General features: G+C 40.3%; 1 protein-coding gene across 1 annotated transcript in view; it reads right to left on the minus strand.

Moving 5' to 3' along the window:
* The window catches only part of mrc1a (mannose receptor, C type 1a), a 134725-nt gene extending 119896 nt beyond the window's left edge, over positions 1–14829 (minus strand). The window contains exons 1-3 of the mRNA XM_048610831.1: positions 14688–14829; positions 12846–13247; positions 7962–8132 (exon numbers count right to left, since the gene is read on the minus strand). Coding sequence (XP_048466788.1) covers positions 7962–8132; positions 12846–13247; positions 14688–14754 — 640 coding nt within the window. The 5' untranslated portion in view covers positions 14755–14829. The remainder of the gene's footprint in view (positions 1–7961; positions 8133–12845; positions 13248–14687) is intronic.
* Positions 14830–18811: the final 3982 nt, after the last annotated feature.

Genomic DNA, 18811 nt, shown 5'->3' on the forward strand with positions numbered 1-18811 from the left:
ACAATGCATTTTAGAAACTCCGAGTATGATTAAATAAAATCACATGGTTTTATGAAAGAGTAATTAAGTTTGACAACAGTACTAGAGTTCTTTGAGGATGTAACTTATAGAGTAGATGAAGATAAACCATTAGTTAATGAAGTTACATGGATACTTGGATTTCTAAACATCATTCAATGAAATGCTGCACGAAGAGTTAATACTGCAAGAACATAACAATTAGATGCAGGAGTAGGCAATTCAGCCCTTCGAGCCTGCTCTGTTATTTAATATGATCATGGCTCGTCTCATCCTGGCCTCATTTCTGCATTCCCGCCCATTCCCCATAACTCTTTAACCCATTACTAATTAAAAATCTATTTCCTACTTAAATTTACCCAAAGTCCCAGTATCCACCACTCTCTGAGGTAGTGATTTTTTAGATTCATGATCCTGGGTAATTCTTCCTCATTTCTGTTACCCTTTATCCAAAACTGTGATCTCTTGTTCAAGATTGCCCCAAATGAGAAGACATCCTCTTTATGTCTACTTTGTCAATCCCCTCTAGCATCTTACATACTTTGGATCAATCTCCCCTTATTCTTCTAAACTCCAGACAGTACATGCTTTAAATTTTAAATATCTTTTCATAAAACAAATCCCTCATCTCTGGAAAAAATTGAGTGAACCTCCTCTGAACTCCAATGCAACTACGTTCTTCCTCAAGTAAGGGCAAGTAAGACCAAAATTGTCACAATGTGCCAGGTGCAGTCTCATTAATGCCTTGTACATTTGCAGCAACACTTTGCTACTTTTTAAAGCCATTTCCTTTAACAATAAATGACCAAATTCTGTTTGTCTTCCTTATGACCTGCTGTACCTGCATATGAGATTTTTGTGATTCGTGCATGAGGACACCCAGATCCCTCTGCACTGAAGCACTCTGAAGTTTGTCTCCATTCAGATAATAAGTTTCCTTTTATTCTTCTAACCAAAATGTATAACCTCATATTTATCCACCTTAAACACCATATATCAAATTTTTTGGCCCATTCACCTAACTGATCCATTTATATTTGAAAATTTCTTGTTTCTTTATTGCAATTTACTTTCCCGCCTATTTTAGTGTTGTCTGCAAATTTGGCTTTAATACTTTGTATCCCTGCATCCAAATCACTAACATAGATTGTGAATAGTTGGGCCAAGAACTGAGCCCTGTGGCACCCCACTAGTTACACCTTGCCAACCAGAAAAAGACTCATTTATCCACAGTCTCTGCTTTCTCTTGGTTGGCCAAACCTCTGGCGAAGCAAATAAATTACCCCTAACCCACATGATCTTACTTTTTATATTAACCTTTTGTGCAACTCCTCATCAAATGTCTCCTGGAAGTCCAGATATACCACATCGAAAGGATCCCTGTTATTCACTTTGCTTATTACAGCTTCAAAAAGCTTCATCAAATTAGTCAAACATGATGTACCTTTCATAAAATCATACCAAATCTTATAGACTATGTTTTGATTTTCCAAATGCCCTGATATTCCTTCCTTAATAATAGATTCTAAAAAGTTCCCAACAATAGATGTTAAACTATCTATTCTATAACTTCCTACATTCTGCACCCCTCCCTTTTTGAACAAGGGCAAGAGCTCATGGATTTGCGAGTCTGGTCAAAATCTTTCTGATACATCAGTATCACTGAAAGGGCTGTTCCCACTGTGCGCTCACTTTGGTGACCCTGGCAAAGTGCAGATGCAGCACATTCTATTGTCAAAGAAGAAATCCAGGGAGGAAAGGCTTTAATTCATTGAATCACTTTAATAGTAACCCAAATGATACTCCTCATAGAAAGCCAACAAAGGGCAGGATTCTGACACAATATGACACCAAGGTTTTGGACCAGGTTCAAACATTGCCAAGAGCAAACCTGTAGCCGGCAGCTGAGGGACAGAGTTCGGGACAGGAAATGAATAACTTGTAACATCCTCATTTTTAATTTGACTGTTCCTGGAAAAGGACACATGTTGTCAAAGTATTTGTTTTGTTTTCATCAGTTGATGACTGTGAATCCATTGTCGATTGTTGGAAAAACCCATCTGGTTCACTGATGTCCTTTAGGGAAGGAAACTGCCATCCTTACCTGGTCTGGCCTACAGCAATGCGGTTGACTCTTAACTGTCCTCCGGGCAATCAAGGATGGGCAACAAATAATGCCTGGCCAGCGACACCCTCAGCCCGTGAATGAATAAAGAAAAAAATTCACAACAAGTACCAATGGAAGAAGGAAAAGATAACATTTATATGGTATGAGAAGAGAGTGCTTATTGGTTGATAAGTGGAGTTTGATTGCCAGCTTTATTTAAATTTTAAATCAGGTAGGTTTACTCTGATTGATCGTTGCACTACTCTGAGAAATGATCCAGAGAAAAGCAATCACCCATTTTGTTGAGCTGAAACAGGTGCAGCATATATATATGTTTTCTTTTCCTCGCCTGCAAAGAACAAGTCCCTGTGAATTAATACATGTAGCTTCCATTATATACAAGCAAGCTGTACTGTGAGCTTGACTGAAGTGTCTAAGTTGGTTGTCAGAGTAATCCTTAGTTCATTCGGGATTGTTTAACTAATGTTGACCAATCACAGAATCAGATCAAATCTTGGTCACTGTGTTTTCAGTTGTGAAAGCAAGGTTTGGTTTGTTATGGTCAGTCCTTTGCCTCTTGCAAACAGCTTAAGGGACATGCTGCTTGAAATTTTCTGACAGTCTTTGGGACCAATAGCCTTTATACCAAGCATCACATCCACACCAAAATTCATATATCACATGACTCATTGTGTGAGAAGCAGCGCAACTCTTTGGCTTGACTGCAGAATTTGGTTATGGCAAACATGACATGAGTTGCTACTAGCTTCACCTGTAGCTCAACATTTTCAAATAAATAACCAACCCGAAGTAAACCAGGCACTTTTCAGGACTGAAGAGTGATCACCTTAGGGCCATTAATGAGTTCGTGCCGTAAGGAGCAAGAAATTACTTGAGAAGGACAGCTGTTATTCTGCAGGATAATTTTGATGAGGTCTATTTCCACATCAACTTTGCACAGTAAATGAATGCCTTGGGTCTTATTTACAGGGTTGCCAAAGAGGCCAATCTTCCAGCCTATGGAACAGTAGGAATGCCGATGTGTATGCTGACCAGTGAAGGTTGGTTTGCGATTGATAGTAGCAAAGACCTCATACTGGTTTCTCAGTAAGGACTTCAAGGAAAGTCAGCTTATTTGACTGCTCCTTGTCAAAGGATAATTAAAGGACAAGTTGGAGTACATTACGATGTGAAAGAAAATTTGTACATGCAACTGTGGATTCGAATGTAGCAAACATGTCAACTGTATATCAGAAATCTTCACAGAATAGGAGTTTAGATTAGTACTCTTCCAGTGTGGGCCGTTGGTCAAACTGTCAGATAATTGAAAGAGAGTGGAAGAATTGAGAGGTGGACGTAAAGCGCAAGTACGTATGTAATTGTCACAATATTTTCTAATCATGTTGTCGTGGGGTAGTATGTGGACTCATATGCTCTGTTATTAGGAGAATAATTTCCGAATTAGAATTCTATGTCAAAATAGAATAACTATTATTAATAATTATTATTGTTCAGTAATTTATTCTGTAATCCAAGATGGTGCTGGAACATGGCAACATTATCCACTTTTCACTGTACCTATTGACAATATATTAAATAAATAAAGTTTATAAGCAATAAAAAAGCAAGCTGCACTGTAAGTTGTAATAACCTTAATTCCAAATGTGAAATGATCAGAGGCTGCAAAAGAGCAACCAAATTTACTGATCATTTGTGAACATTTTCCTAGGCTTTATTAACATTTATAACAAGAACATGCCTCTGAACATCCAAGTTTCTATGTCAGCAATTTACTCATGCTGATTCATGGCTATGTACAGATTTGGCTATCATGAAAGTGGCTTTGAAAGACAACGGTAGAAAACAGCTAATGTGCCAATGAAAGGACCTTCAAATGAAGCATGGAGCACTCTGTTTACTGGTAAGCTATGATAAGGCATCTCATTTTAACTTCAAATGCTATTAATTGAAGCTATCATCATCAACACAAGAAAACAGGAAATAACAGCTGAACTATTTGATAAGTTTAAGGAAAACACACACAGAATCATAAACTATGGATTTTTACTTTACGGTCCCAGTGCCACATTTCTGAAAAAATTTATCACAGTTATTTCCCTATGCCCCTTTCACTTTTCATTTTTCAAATGTTATCTGCTTCTGTTTCCAATGCTTTTAAATGTCCACCATTAGTTCAATCTGTGTTTGCTTTAATATATGCTTTCAGCCAATGCCAGAGAGACCTGTGGTTTCTGCACCTTGGAATTTAAAGTTTGCAGATCTGACTCTCACAGACTTCAACCACTGCATGCTAAGAACCATAAAACAGTTGTCCCCCTCCCACCCACTCCACCCTGCTGAGTTTAAATTATGTTTCTAATCCTAGTATTATGGTATTGATGGTCCAGAATCTGTTTGATTCTCTTTAACCTTAACTAGGAATGCTGTCTCTATCTTTTATTCTGTATCTTTAACTTAGTCAGCATTTTCTTTATCATATGATTTCCAGTTCTCCAGCAAATGTCCTTTTGCAGGACCTTTCCTGTTTTTGAGGTGATGAAGGTGCCATTACCTTACAATCAACTGAATTTTCCTGGGCCCTGAATGAAGTGGGAACGGTGAGTCAGTTGGAAAAATGTGGTGAGATCAGAAAAATGAAAAACATTTAAATGATGAGAAGTAAATGTAACTTATGAGAAGTGAGTGGCCTACTTGGATGCATTTCCATTTCATTAGTACCTAATCTCAGCTCATTTATAAGCACTTTTCTGTTTTACGACACAGCAGAGAGCAACATAGAAACATAGAAAATAGGTGCGGGAGTAGGCCATTTGGCCCTTCGAAAATGCATCACTATCCAATATGTTCATGGATGATCGTACAATTTTCCTATCCCACTCCCACCTTCTCTCCATACCCCTTGAACCCTTTAGCCGCAAGGGCCACGTCCAGCTCCCTCTTGAAAATATCTAACAAACTGGCCTCATCAGCTTTTTGTGGGAGAGAATTCCACAGGTTCACAACTCTCTGAGTGAAGAAATTCTTCCTCATTTCAGTCCTGAATGACTAACACCTTCTTGTTAAACTGTGACCCCCATTTCTGGACTTCTTCAACATCAGGAACATTCTTCCCACATTTGGTCTGCCCAGTCCCATCAGGATTTTATGTGTTTCTATGAGATCCCCCTCATTCTTCTAAATTCCAGTGAGTACAAACCCAGTTGATCCGATCTTTCTTCATATGTCAGTTCTGCCATCCCAGGAATCAATCTGGTGAACATTTGCCAGACTCTCACAATAGCAAGAATGTCCTTCCTCACTCTAGGAAACAAAAACTGCACACTATACTCAAGGTGTGGCCTCACCAAGGCCCTGTATAACTGCAGCAAGACATCCCTATATTCAAATCCTCTCGCTATGAAGGCCAAAATGCCATTAGCTTTCCTTACTGCCTGCTACACCACAAAGCCAACTTTCAGCAACTGTTCCACCGTGACACCCAGGTCTTGTTGCATCTCACCTTTTCCTAAACGGCCACCATTCAGATAATAATCTGCCTTCTGGTTTTTATGACCAAAGTGGATAACCTCACATTTATCCACATTATGTTGCATTTGCCAAATTTTTGCCCACTCAGCCAACCTGTCCAAGTCACCCTGCAGCCTCTAGCATCTTCCTCACAGCACACACTGCCACCCAGTTTAGTGTCAACTGCAAATTTGGAGATATTGCATTCAATTCCTAGATGATAATTCCTGATAAGATACTCAGAGCAAGTTCCTGACTGTTCTAGCTCACTGCTCGCTCCTTTGGGCCACCAGCTTGAACAGCAGTATCTAACATCTCAGGGAATGCTCCCTGGGCAGTGACCACTTGCATCTGTCATCCATGAATGTTGGCATTGGACACATATCTGCCTCATCACATCATCATGGAACATCTCTGACTCACTTTGAATACATTTCAATGTTGCACTTTGGAGTGTACCAACACCTTACATTGTGATTCTACTGTCAGGCTGCTTTGTGCCCGGGGACAGACACCCATCTCATTTATCAGAGCCTAGAGCATCTCAGGGCTCTTCACATCTCACTTAGTGTTTGCTCAGTTCATGCCTTTTAGGATGATCAGAGCATCTCCTCCTTCCTTGCTTTGCAATTTTGCATTTTGCCATTCTGTTCACAAATTAGGTGCTCACGGTAGTTTTGCCTTATCTTGCACTTTAGTGGAGAAATAAAGGCAGGCAGTTGATTATGATTGTCAGCAGTGATCAGACAAGGGGTGGACATATTGCCATACAGCACTGTGTTATAACAGCGTCACACCTACAGCATATACCAGCAACTTATGTGGCAACCACACTGCTTTTTCTTCAACCAAATGACACACCTCAAAGTCTAAGGGGATTAGTCCTCAGTTAAGTCAAGGGTGAGACTGCAGTCAGTCAGGGGTAATAGTCAAGGGTATTGCCCAATCTCAGTCTTAGACTTGTAGTGATCAGGGTCTGAAATTCCATATAACTGCTATTCAGGGGGTGAACATTTGGAGTAAGTCAACTGGGGAGCTGCACAGAGATCAGTCAGGACTTTCCTTCCAAGCCAATCAGGAATGTGTTTGTGTGTGTATGTGTGTGTGTGGGGGTGTGTGTGTGCGTGTGCATGTGCATGTGCATATGTGTGTGCGTGCATCTACAAGTGTGTGTACATGTGTGTAAGAGTGTGTGTATGTGTGTGTGTATACGAGTCTGTGTGTGTGTGTGTGTGTGTGTCTGTATGTGGGTGTATACGAGTGTGTAGATGTGTGTGTGTACGTGTGTGTGTACAGAGGTATGGTGCAGAGTTGTACATGACAATGATTGGCAGGGTTTGCGGGCATTGGGGTAATATGAGAAACAAAGATTTAAATGAAGGTAACAGAAACAGAAATTGCTGCAGAAACTCAGCAGTTCTTTTACCATCCGTGGAAAGAGAAGCAGAGACAATATTTTGAGTCCAGAAACCCTTCTTCAGAACTGATAGCAGCTGAAGACAGGGGATGGAGTGGGGGAGGGGTGTGGCAAGGGGAAATAAATGAGTGGATAGGTGCAGACAAAGCCCAGGGAGAGAGAATGACAAAGGGTTGGATGATAGAATGCCAGGTTGAAAGAAAAGTAGAAAATAGGGACAATTAGTAGTTAAGTGATCCAATAATACTTTGCTTGGGCAATGTGGGTGTGTAGGGCTAGGGCAGAAGGTTTCAGTAATCCTCCTGCATTTACAAAGTCCCACTGTGTGAGCTGCATACATTGAAATAATGTCCACTAATGTCCACTAAATACCCATGTAGAGGCATTCCATGGCCCTTGTTATCAGAGTCTGCCATGTCCCACTGTAGACAGGAGTGACCTAAACCTTCCTCTGCAAATGATGGGAATTCTGACCATGACTTCATCTCATGACTTATATTTCCATTTAGTTTTGTATCATCAGCACATTTAGATACATTACTCTCTCAGTATTTGTCTAAGTCAATAATAGGCAAAGACACGAAGAAGTAAAAAAGTTTCGTTTACCAAGGATAGTGTCATCACTGTTGATTTACAAAATGGGATTTAAAATCCTGAATGCAGAAATGTATGTTTTATTCACATGATGGATAGATCATAGGTAAATTTACAAAAACTATGGTTATTTTTATTTGTATAACTCAATACTTTTGCTGTATAATTGATCTTGTGTCAACAGTGTGCAAGTCTGTATGTATAAGAAATAGAGTGGCAAAGATTTCAAAATTCAGTATGGACATACATTAAAGTCATGTAATTTTGGAACTGATGATAATATTTTGACATACTTACATTTTACTGGGCAAAATCCCCACTGGCCGTCAGCATAGTCAGAAGTAGTTGCACACCATAGGAGACCATCAGTTCTGCCGTCAGTCGTACAGTCTGTATACCATTTCTTATGGTACTTAAAGGGAAGTACACATGGCTGTCCATTTGAATTTCCAAATATTGTAAATAAATCTGAAAGAGAAACAGAATTCCAAAGAACCGCTAAGTTAAAAAACTAGAAATGTTGCTTTAAAGACCATTGGATTGTTAAATATGATTTTATAGTCCTGGTTACGCAAATGTTTCTTCTGTTGCTTCTTGAATAAATATATTTAATTGTGTTCTCTCCACTCCCATGGTAGAATTTGTATATGTTAAAAAGTTTGTGATTCCTCAGCTCTACCCATACAGATTCTACATCATCCGAACCTACATCTTTTCTCACTATTGATTTAATTTCATTTCTTACTAATAAGGCAATCCCACCTCCTCTGCCCAGCTGCCTGTCTTTTCGATAGGATGCATATCCTTGAACCCTTTGCAGCCACGTCTCCATGATGCCAAGCACATCATACCTGCCAATTTCGATCTGTGCCACAAGCTCATTTACCTTATTTCGTATACTGCATGCATTCAGATATGACACCTTCAGTCTTGTATTTACCATCCCTCTTCTCATTGTCATCCCTTTATCCGGTCAGCTTGAAATTAGATTCCTAACCCTTACCAAACACTCTGTCCTATTTTGTATTCTGGAGGCTTTAATAACCTCTCCTGAGTTCTCCTTTCTTTTCATTTTTTCATACTTTTCAATGCAGCTGAATCCACCCCCACAGATGTTAACCAGCTGCTTTGTATCCCATTTGCCATTATACTTCTTGGACTTTTACCCTTCCCTTCCTCCTGGCTTTCTAGTTTAAAGTCCTGTTGACCACCCTATTTACCCTTTTCGCTAGAACATTGGTCCCAGCTCAGTTTTGTTTGTGTTATAACGCACTGCAATGTCTAACAGTGTAACTGAGATTATGGTAACACATTCTTCCACAAAAACCCAAGGATTATTGACACTCCAAGGGCTGCTATTAACAGCATGATAAAATTAAACCACAAACTACATAATTATTATTTTTATGGTAGTTTGAGAAACAGATAATGTAAACACTTAAATCTGTGCACCAAAATTTTACACACAGACAATTTACTGGCTGCAGCCCAATGCTCTATAAACAAAGAGCAGAACTGATATTTGCATCGCTTGACAAAAATAAATCTGCTCAAACAGCTCTTCAATGATGGCAATGTCTGTTTGATGGAATATTACAATAAAGGTAGTTGTTAAAGTGTGTATAACAGCAGCCAGCATAATCATCCCAAGCTGATAGGAGCCAGTATTTAATGTGCCTTTATAACAGAAGCAAGCACATTCATCCCAAACTGATGTGTCTGGTATTTAATGTAGATGATGGGGGTCCCACCCTACAACTAGACACTAGTGAGAACTCTGTATCACCTCCTTTTGAGAAACTCCCATAAACTGTCTTTTAAGCACTTAACCTAGCAGAGGTGGACTTCCCACGTGATCAAAGACCTGGGGATGGAAATCCAAAACCTCCACCCCTGAGAGCTGCAGGCCTCCACTCCCAACACCACCAGTAACGTGAGTGAGAATGGGATGAGGGTTGTTGAATGACAGTAAGAGGGAGAAGGTTCAGCAGAAAGGAAAGGGAACTAGTTCTCAAGGTGTTCATTCTGATGCTGGGTCTATCAATCAGACACTGAGAGCCTTTAATTGAGAAATGTCTCTCCACGCACCCCCAGGCGATAGTGGCTTAACCATTCATTGTTCATTTAAGGAACTCATTTAGTCCAAATGTAGTTGAGCCATCTGTTGCTGATAAAATACTAGTGGATGTGAGTGGGGAAACAGGAACAGTTCCTTCACCAGTGCACCCAATTTTACATACCACACCTACTGCCACCCCCAACATACACTTGCCAATCAGTCCCATTAGGGAACAATATAAAATTCGTGTCAAATACTATGTGAATACATCAGTAAACATTCCAAATAATAAATACTATGATGGATACTGAAAATAACAAATCACAACATACAAATTCAAACGTGTAGTAAGTTCATTATATGTTAGATACAGAGGGATAATTAGCTATGTGGATATAGAATTTGGTCTAAGGTAGAAGACAGAGGGTGAAGGTAGAGGGTTCCTTTTCAGACTGGAGACCTGTGACCAGCAGTGTGCCACAAGAATCAGTGCTGGCTTTTCCTCATTTATATAAATGATTTGGATGTGAATATAGGAGGTATGGTTAGTAAGTTTGCAGATTAAACCAAAGTTGGAGGTGTAGTGGACAGCGAAGAAAGTTACTTCAGAGTGCAATGGGATTTTGATCACATGGGCCAATGGACCGAGAAGAGGCAGATGGAGTTTAATTTAGATAAATGTGAGGTGCCGCATTTTGGAAAGGCAAATTAGGCCAGGACTTATACACTTAATGGCAAGGCCCTGGGGAGTGTTGCTGAACAAAGAGACCTTGGAGTGCAGGTTCATAGTTCCTTGAAAGTGGAGTCATAGGTAGATAGGCTAGTGAAGAAGGCATTTGGTATGCTTGTCTTTATTGGCCAGTGCATTGAATTTAGGAGTTAGGAGATCATGTTGCGGCTGTACAGGACATTGGTTAGACCACTATTGGAATACTGTGCACATTTCTGGTCTCCCTGCTACAGGAAGGATGTTTTGAAACTTGAAAGGTTTCAGAAAAGATTTACAAGGATACTGCCAGGGTTAGAGGGTTTGAGCCATAGGGAGAGGCTGAATAGACTGGGATTATTTGCCCTGGATTGTCAAAGATTGAGGGGTGACCATATAGAGGTTTATAAGATCATGAGGGATATGGATAGAGTAAATGGACAAGGTCTTTTCCCCAAGGTGTGAGAATCTAAAACTAGAGGGCATAGTTTTAAGGTGAGAGGGGAAAGATTTAAATGGGACCTAAGGGGTAACTTTTTCACGCAAACGGTGGTGCATGCATGGAATGAGCTGCCAGAGGAAGTGGTGGATGCTGGTACAATTACAACATTTAAGAGGAATCTGGATGGGTATATGAATAGGAAGTGTTAAGAGAGATATGGGCCAAATGCTGGCAAAGGGGACTAGATTTATTTGGAATATCTGGTTAGCATGGACAAGTTGGACCAAAGGGTCTGTTTCTGTGCTATAAATCTCTACGACTCTATATATGTTCACTTACAGGATGTGGACACCTCTGACAAAGCCAGCATTCATTTTTCATTCCTAATGCCCAGAGGGCAGTTAAGAGTCAACCACATTGCTGTGGGTCTGGAGTCATATTTAGGCCAAACCAGGTAAGGATGGCAGAAACATAGAAACATGGAAGATAGGAGCAGGAGGAGGCCATTTGGCCCTTCGAGCCTGCACCACCATTCTTCACGATCATCGCTGATTATCCAACTCAATAGCCTAATCCTGTTTTCTCCCCATATCCTTTGCTTCCATTCACCTCAAGTGCTATATCTAGTCGCCTCTTGAATACGTTCAATGTTTTGGCATCAACTACACCATGTGGTAATGAATTCCACAGGCTCACCACTCTTTGGGTGAAGAAATGTTTCCTCATCTCCGTCCTAAATCTATTACTCTGAATCCTCATACTATGACCATTGGTTCTGGACACAACCACCATTCGGAACCTCCTCCCTACATCTACCCTGTACAGTCCCATTAGAATTTTATAAGTCTCTATGAGGTCCCTCCTCATTCGTCTGAACTCCAACAAAAACAGTCTCAACCTAGTCAATCTCTCCTCATATTTCAGACCTGCCATCCCTGGAATCAGCCTGGTAAACCTTTGCTGCACTCCCTCAAGAGCAAGAGTATCCTTCCTCAGAAAAGGAGACCAAAACTCCCCACAATATTCCAGGTGTGGCCTCACCAAGGCCCGGTATAACTGTAACAACACATCCTTGCTCTGTACTCGAAATCTCTCGCAATGAAGGCCAACATACCATTTGCCTTCTTTACCTCCTGCTGCACCTGCATACTTACCTTCAGTGACTGGTGCACAAGGATGCCCAGGTCCTGCTGCACTCTCCCTTCTCCCAATTTACAGCCGTCCAGGTAGTAATCTGCCTTTTTGTTTTTGCTTCCAAAGTGAATACCCTCACATTTATCCAAATTATACTGCATCTGTCATTAATTTGCCCACTCACCCAGCCTGTCAAGATCATGCTGAAGGATCTCTGCATCCTTGTCACATTTCACCCTCCCACCCAACCTGGTACTATCTGCAAATTTGGAGATGTTACATTTTGTTCCCTCATCCAAATCATTAATATATATTGTGAATAACTGGGGTCCCAGCACCGAACCCTTGGCACCCTACTAGTTACTGCCTGCCAATTTGAAAAAGACTTAATTCCTACTCTTTGTTTCCTCTCTGCCAACCAGCTCCCTATCCATCTCAATACATTCCTTCTAATCCCATGCGCTTTAATCTTGCAAATTAATCTCTTATGTGGGACTTTGTCAAACACTTTCTGATAGTCCAAATATACTCCATCGACTGGTTCCCCCTTGTCAACCCCCTTGGCAGTTTCTTCCCTCAAGGACATCAGTGAACCAGATGGAGTTTTCCAATAATTGAGAATGGTTTCATGGTCATCATTAAACCCTTAAATCCAGATTATGTATTGAATTCAAATTCCGCCATAAACCTTGGTGGGATTTGAATCCATGTCTCCAGAACATTAGGCAAGTTTTTGGATTAATAGCCTTGTGATAATACCACTTGATTAATGCCTCCCTCCAAATTGCATTAATACAATAAATAACTTCTTTCATTCACTTGTTAGATAATTTTCCATACCTTCATAATGTATCGAACAAAGATCATTTTCGGTGCCATAAACTTTCCACCTGCTCCAACTTCCTGATCCTTTGTACAGCATAATATTTTTCTTGTTCCTATTTCCATAGTTGAAGTAAAGGTCAGCCCCTTCAATTCCTAAGAGTGTGTCATTCCTGCATCTCCATGACTGTAGATAGCTTGTTTCGTTGCATGGGAAGAGAGTTATCGGAACCCAGTTTACCTTGCTAGAAACTCCAAGGCACAATTTGAACTTGATGCTCATGATTCTCTGACCAGAAACCCATCTAAATTTCTGTGATTCAGCAGCAGGCTCACAACTACTTGCTACCACAGACCGTTCATTTTCTGCATCCACACACTTCTTATGGTCTTGATTGTATATTAGGAAGGTGTTGGGATCTGAAACATAAGCAGGAAGATAGTTACGTTTCTTTTTACACCTTGTTAATTGAACTACAGCTCTAGAAAATTGCTGCTGCTTTATGATTCAAACTGATCTTGATGAAAAATGTTTAAACTCAGATTGAAATGATTTCTTTTTCTGTTACATGCCACTAAAACACACAACTTGACTAATCATATGAGGTTTATTTGTGCAATTTAATTGCAGCACTTCAATTTTTATCCACCTAGAAATTTCGGGATTTTCAAAAAGTATTTCAATAGTACCACATGTTTAACAAAATGCTGATAGCTAGTCATAATTTGAGCTACCTATTGCTGACTCATGCAAGTCCTTAGATGGATTCTTTTATTCATGTCAATCATATTTTTTACCATCTCCTTCAACCCATCGCCTGGCTGGTTCTACTTCATAGTTAACACATAAGCAAGCGTAATGATATCAGGAAATAGCAAGGGTAATAATGCCTGGAAACATCAATATCTTCTATAATATATTATATGCATATTTTAAGACCATTATTAAAATCCCATCTGTTAATTTTAAGAATTATGTTGATATCCTATTTGTTTGCATCTGATACCCAGAGATTGAGTGATAAATATTTCATATCTTACATTAATTCTTTCATACTTCTTTGCAGATGTAGACACAACCATTTCTAAAATTAAGTCAGATATATGCTTTTTAGCAAATGCTCTGATTAAAGTATATTTTATTAAATGCAAGTCTCCCTTTCATTAATGGAAGACATTTGAGGTATATCATTTTGCAGTCTGTGCATAAATCAATGTGATTCAATCCTGAATAAAGAACATATTCTGAATTTTATTTACTTTCCAAAGTAAGCACCTGTACGAAGGAAACTTTCACAAATAAAAACTCATTCCTTGGCTTCCAAAGATAACAACAGATTCAACCATCTTCTGAAAAAGACTGAGTCTAAAATGCTTGCAAGAACTCTAACACATTGCCAGTCAGACTAAAAACAAATCTTGAACCTAAGACCAGCAAACAATTGTTGCATAATGAGTAATTATAGATTCATTGACATTTACAGCACGAAAAGAGATCATTCAATGTAACCCAGAGATAACAAGGTGTAGAGCTGGATGAACACAGCAGGCCAAGCAGCATCAGAGGAGCAGGAAGGCTGACGTTTCGGGCCTAGCCCCTTCTTCAGAAAATTCATTGACATTTACAGCACGAAAAGAGATTATTCAATGTAACCCACTTGTGTTAGGTCTCTGAAACAGCCATTCAATTAGTAAGAGTTCTGATATTGTTATGTAAAGCAAGCTTTATGCAAAGGTAAATGCCAGCTCCAATATGCAAGAGCATTTAGAGAAGGAAGTTGTAAGAGAAAGCATCAATTTCTAAATTTCCATAGAGTTGTAATAAAAAGTACCACAAGAAATAAAACATAAATAACTTACCCCCACATCTGACGGTTTGAATAAAACAAAGTAAAGCAGCAAACAGAATTCCACACATCATAGGCATTTCATTATTGTTTTTGGATGAGTAGTAAGGTTTTAAATGATCTTCCCTTCCCAAAAAACGGTAGTTGGTGATGAAGGAAACTCCTAATTAAAAGTAGCACTGACTCCTAGCACTGACTGAGCTGATAAGTACAGATGCCCAAGTAGAATATCCTGTCACATGATGGACCATCAATAACAGGAATCCAGTCAAGAAAATTTGCTTTCATCAGCTTTGTTTCATATTTACATTTCACTTCCTTTACCCTGTCACGGAGGATGAGATATATATCATTCAGGCAGCAAATTTTTCTGACTTATTTTGATTTTTCTCCTTATTGCGATTGAAAACACTGCTCCAGTACTGTTTGAATAGAAAAAAAAATCACCCTTTTAAGTCTCTTGAGAGTTCTGTAAATTAATTATGTTTAGTGTCAGAAGTACACTCAATAATGACATAACAATGCTTTCAGAGATATATGAGTAGATAGAGGAATCCGGAATGGCCAGAAGCTCTAATCTCCTGTGAAGAGATAAATAAAAACCTCCTGCACAATATATCACACACTCAATTTTCAAATCTGGCTACTCAACAAAATATTGTGGGTGTGGCAAAGGCGAAACGAAGCTACAAAGCTAGCAGTTGAAGAGAATCTCAAGTTTAAGAGGTGAAATCAAAATAAAAATGAATACTCACTGAATTAAGTAAAAAAAACCAAAAGAACTGCAGATGCTGAAAATCAGAAGCAATACCAGGGATTGCTGGAAAATCACAGTAGGTCTGGCAGCATCTGTGGAGAGATATCAGAGTTAATGTATCACATCCAGTTACTTTTGGGTCCTTTTCAAATTGGCAGGCAGTAACTAGTGGGGTGCCACAGGGTTCGGTGCTGGGACCCCAGTTATTCACAATATATATTAATGATTTGGATGAGGGAACAAAATGTAACAATTCCAGATTTGCAGATGGTACCAGGTTGGTTGGGAGGGTGAACTGTGACAAAGATGCAGAGATGCTTCAGCATGATCTCGAACGGTTGGGTGAGTGGGCAAATCAATGGCAGATGCAGTATAATTTGGAAGACTGTGAGGTTATTCACTTTGGAAGCAAAAACAAAAAGGCAGATTACTACCTGAATGGCTGTAAATTGGGAGAGAGGAGTGTGTAGTGGGACCTGGACATCCTTGTGCACCAGTCACTGAAGGTAAGCATGCAGGTGCAGCAGGAGGTAAAGAAGGCAAATGGTATGTTGGCCTTCATCGCGAGAGGTTTCGAGTACAGGAGCAGGGATGTGTTGTTGCAGTTATACAGGGCCTTGGTGAGGCCACACCTGGAATATTGTGGGGAGTTTTAGTTTCCTTTCCTGTGGAAGGATGCTGTTGCTCTTGAGGGAATGCAATGAAGGTTTACCAGGCTGATGGCGGGGAAAGAGGGACGTATGAGGAGAGATTGACTAGGTTGGGATTGTTTTTGTTAGAGTTTCAGATGAATGTGGGGTGGGTGGGGGGTGGAGTGGTGGGATCTCACAGAGACATAAAATTTTAACAGGACTGGACAGGGTAGATGTAGGGAAAATGTTCCCAATGGTGGGTGTGTCCAGAACCAGGGGTCACAGCATGAGGATTCGGGGTTGACAATTTAGGACAGAAATGAGGAGACATTTCTTCACCCAAAGAGTGGTGAGCCTGTGGAATTCATTACCACAGGAAGTAGTTGATGCCAAAACATTGAATATACTCAAGATGTGAATAGGTATAGCACTTTGGGTGAATGGGATCAAAGGTTATGGGGAGAAATCAGGATTAGGCTATTGAGTTGGACAATCAGCATGATCACAGAGAACCTCTTGCTCCTATGTTCTGTGTTTCGATGTTACTCTTCTTCAGAACTGATTGTAGCTAGGATAAAGGATTTTTATGCAAAAGATAGGGGAAGGTGTGGGGGAGGCAGGGGGCAGCGGTAAGGAATAAACAATCAGTGGAGATAGAGCCCAAAGAGAGACAATAACAGTTCAACAGACAAGGGGTAGGTGACAGTCAGGCTAGGAGAATGAATAGCTGCTAATTTGGGCTAATAATGGCTAACAATAGGTAGTGTGTAATAGCATACCATGTAATAGCAAGACCTGATGTGTGAGGCTCGGGGTAAGATATGAAAGAAGGTGCTTTAGCTTTAAAATTATTGAACTCGATATTGAGTCCTGAAGGCTGCAGAGTACCTGAGCAGAAAATGAGGTGTTGTTTTTCCAGCTTGCACTGAGCTGCGCAGGAGCACTGCAGCAAGACTGAGACAGAGATACTGACCAGGGGACAGGATGCTGTGTTGATGTGGCAGGTAATTGGAATCTCAGGGTCTTTTTTTTGCGGACAAAAGTTAGGTATTCTGTGAAGCGGTCCTCCAGTCTACGCTTCATTTCCCTAAGGTGGAGGATACCACATTGTGAGCAGCAAATGTAGTAGACTAGATTGAGTGGTGCAGGTAAAACACTGCTTCACCTGGAAGGTGTGTTTGGGCCCTTGGATACTGAGGAGGGAGGAAGTAAATGGGCAGGTCTTACACCTTCAGTAGGTTCAGTGGGGGCTCTTTTGCAGTTGGGGGGCGGTGGTGTTGGGAACAAAGAAAGAGTGGAGCAGGTTGGCCAGGAATGAATGGTCCTTGCGAAAGGCTTTTGGGGTTCTATTTCCATCTATCAGTTTCTCCTTAACAGCCGTGCCCCATCCCCTCTCCCCCCACCGCCACCCCACCTCCCCCCCGCCCACCCAATCTTCTGCATAAAAACAACTTTTTCAGAGTTACCATCAGTTTTGAAAAAGGATCACTGGATCCAAAACGTTAATGCTGATTTCTCACCACAGGTGCTGCCAGACATGCTGGGATTTTCCAACAATTTGTTTTTGTTTCTGAATATTCACCTCGAAAGCATGAATGTTACAGGAGAGAAGGTAAACCAATGTTTCGTCTAGACTGGAAACATTAGCTTGCTTTTTCTCCGTGGATGCTGCCTGACTCACTGTGATCTGCAGCATTTTTTGATTTCAGTTTAGATTCCAGCATCTGCAGTAATTTGCTCCTACATGAATGTTACAGGAGCAACAGCAGCAAGGTGAACCACAAATCTGAAGACCTGACAGCAGTGAGCAAAGGCCCAAAGCCACGAGAAACAGGGCGGACACAGTGATAGATGCAGGAACATTTCCCCAGCTCAAAGGAAGCACGAAATCCACTCAATTTACCTCAATTAAATGAAGTAGAGGGCTAGATTAACCCAATGCATGAGTGCATGAAAGCCTACCCAAAACTAGCCAAGAACACCCTAATTACCAAATAGGATTTTAACGCTGGATTCTAGCAATGACCTCTGAATGAAGAATCCAGATTGTTGACTACATCTATAACTCCTTTGGGCACTTTTCTTTTTAACTAATTACATCTTGAAATTGTGCCCTTTCCAGTAATTTTTCAGAGAATGTTATCCAAAACATTAGAAGGCATTGATAGTGTAATAGACCACATTGAAAACATAAAAGCTACATGAATCGGTGGAAACAAAAATATGAGCAAAGAGGCAGAACCATCTGCAAAGTCATACAAAATGTTGGACTAAACCCTATTGAAAAATGAGAGTCAAATGATGTGGATCAAAAGTTGTAGGAGAATTTATATTATGTAGGAATGCCACAGAAATTCAAAGAATCCTTGGTATTGTGTCTCAAGCAGGCCAGGCTTCTAAAGTATTTCGTAGAAGTCAATGAGCTTTTGGGACAAGATCAACAATATTGCTGGAACTTGGACCAACAAAATTCTTTTCAAAAGATTGAGCAAGTCTTGATCTGTTCAAAAATATTAGTACATTTCCATTTATTCTGACATCCCTATAGCAGCAGCAACAGCATCATCTACAGAACTGGAAGCAGTGCTATTTCAAGTGCGGAAAAGTCTACCGTGCCTTTGCGTCGTCAGCAGAGCCAGATAACAAGGTGTAGAGCTGGAGGAACACAGCAGGCCAGGCAGCATCAGAGGAGCAGGAAAGCTGACGTTTCGGGTCCCGATCCGACCCTGTTCTTCTGATTCTGCCTGG

This window comes from Rhincodon typus, chromosome 2 (assembly GCF_021869965.1).
Source record: "Rhincodon typus isolate 14 chromosome 2, sRhiTyp1.1, whole genome shotgun sequence".
In the NCBI taxonomy this organism is placed as follows: Eukaryota; Metazoa; Chordata; class Chondrichthyes; order Orectolobiformes; family Rhincodontidae; genus Rhincodon; species Rhincodon typus.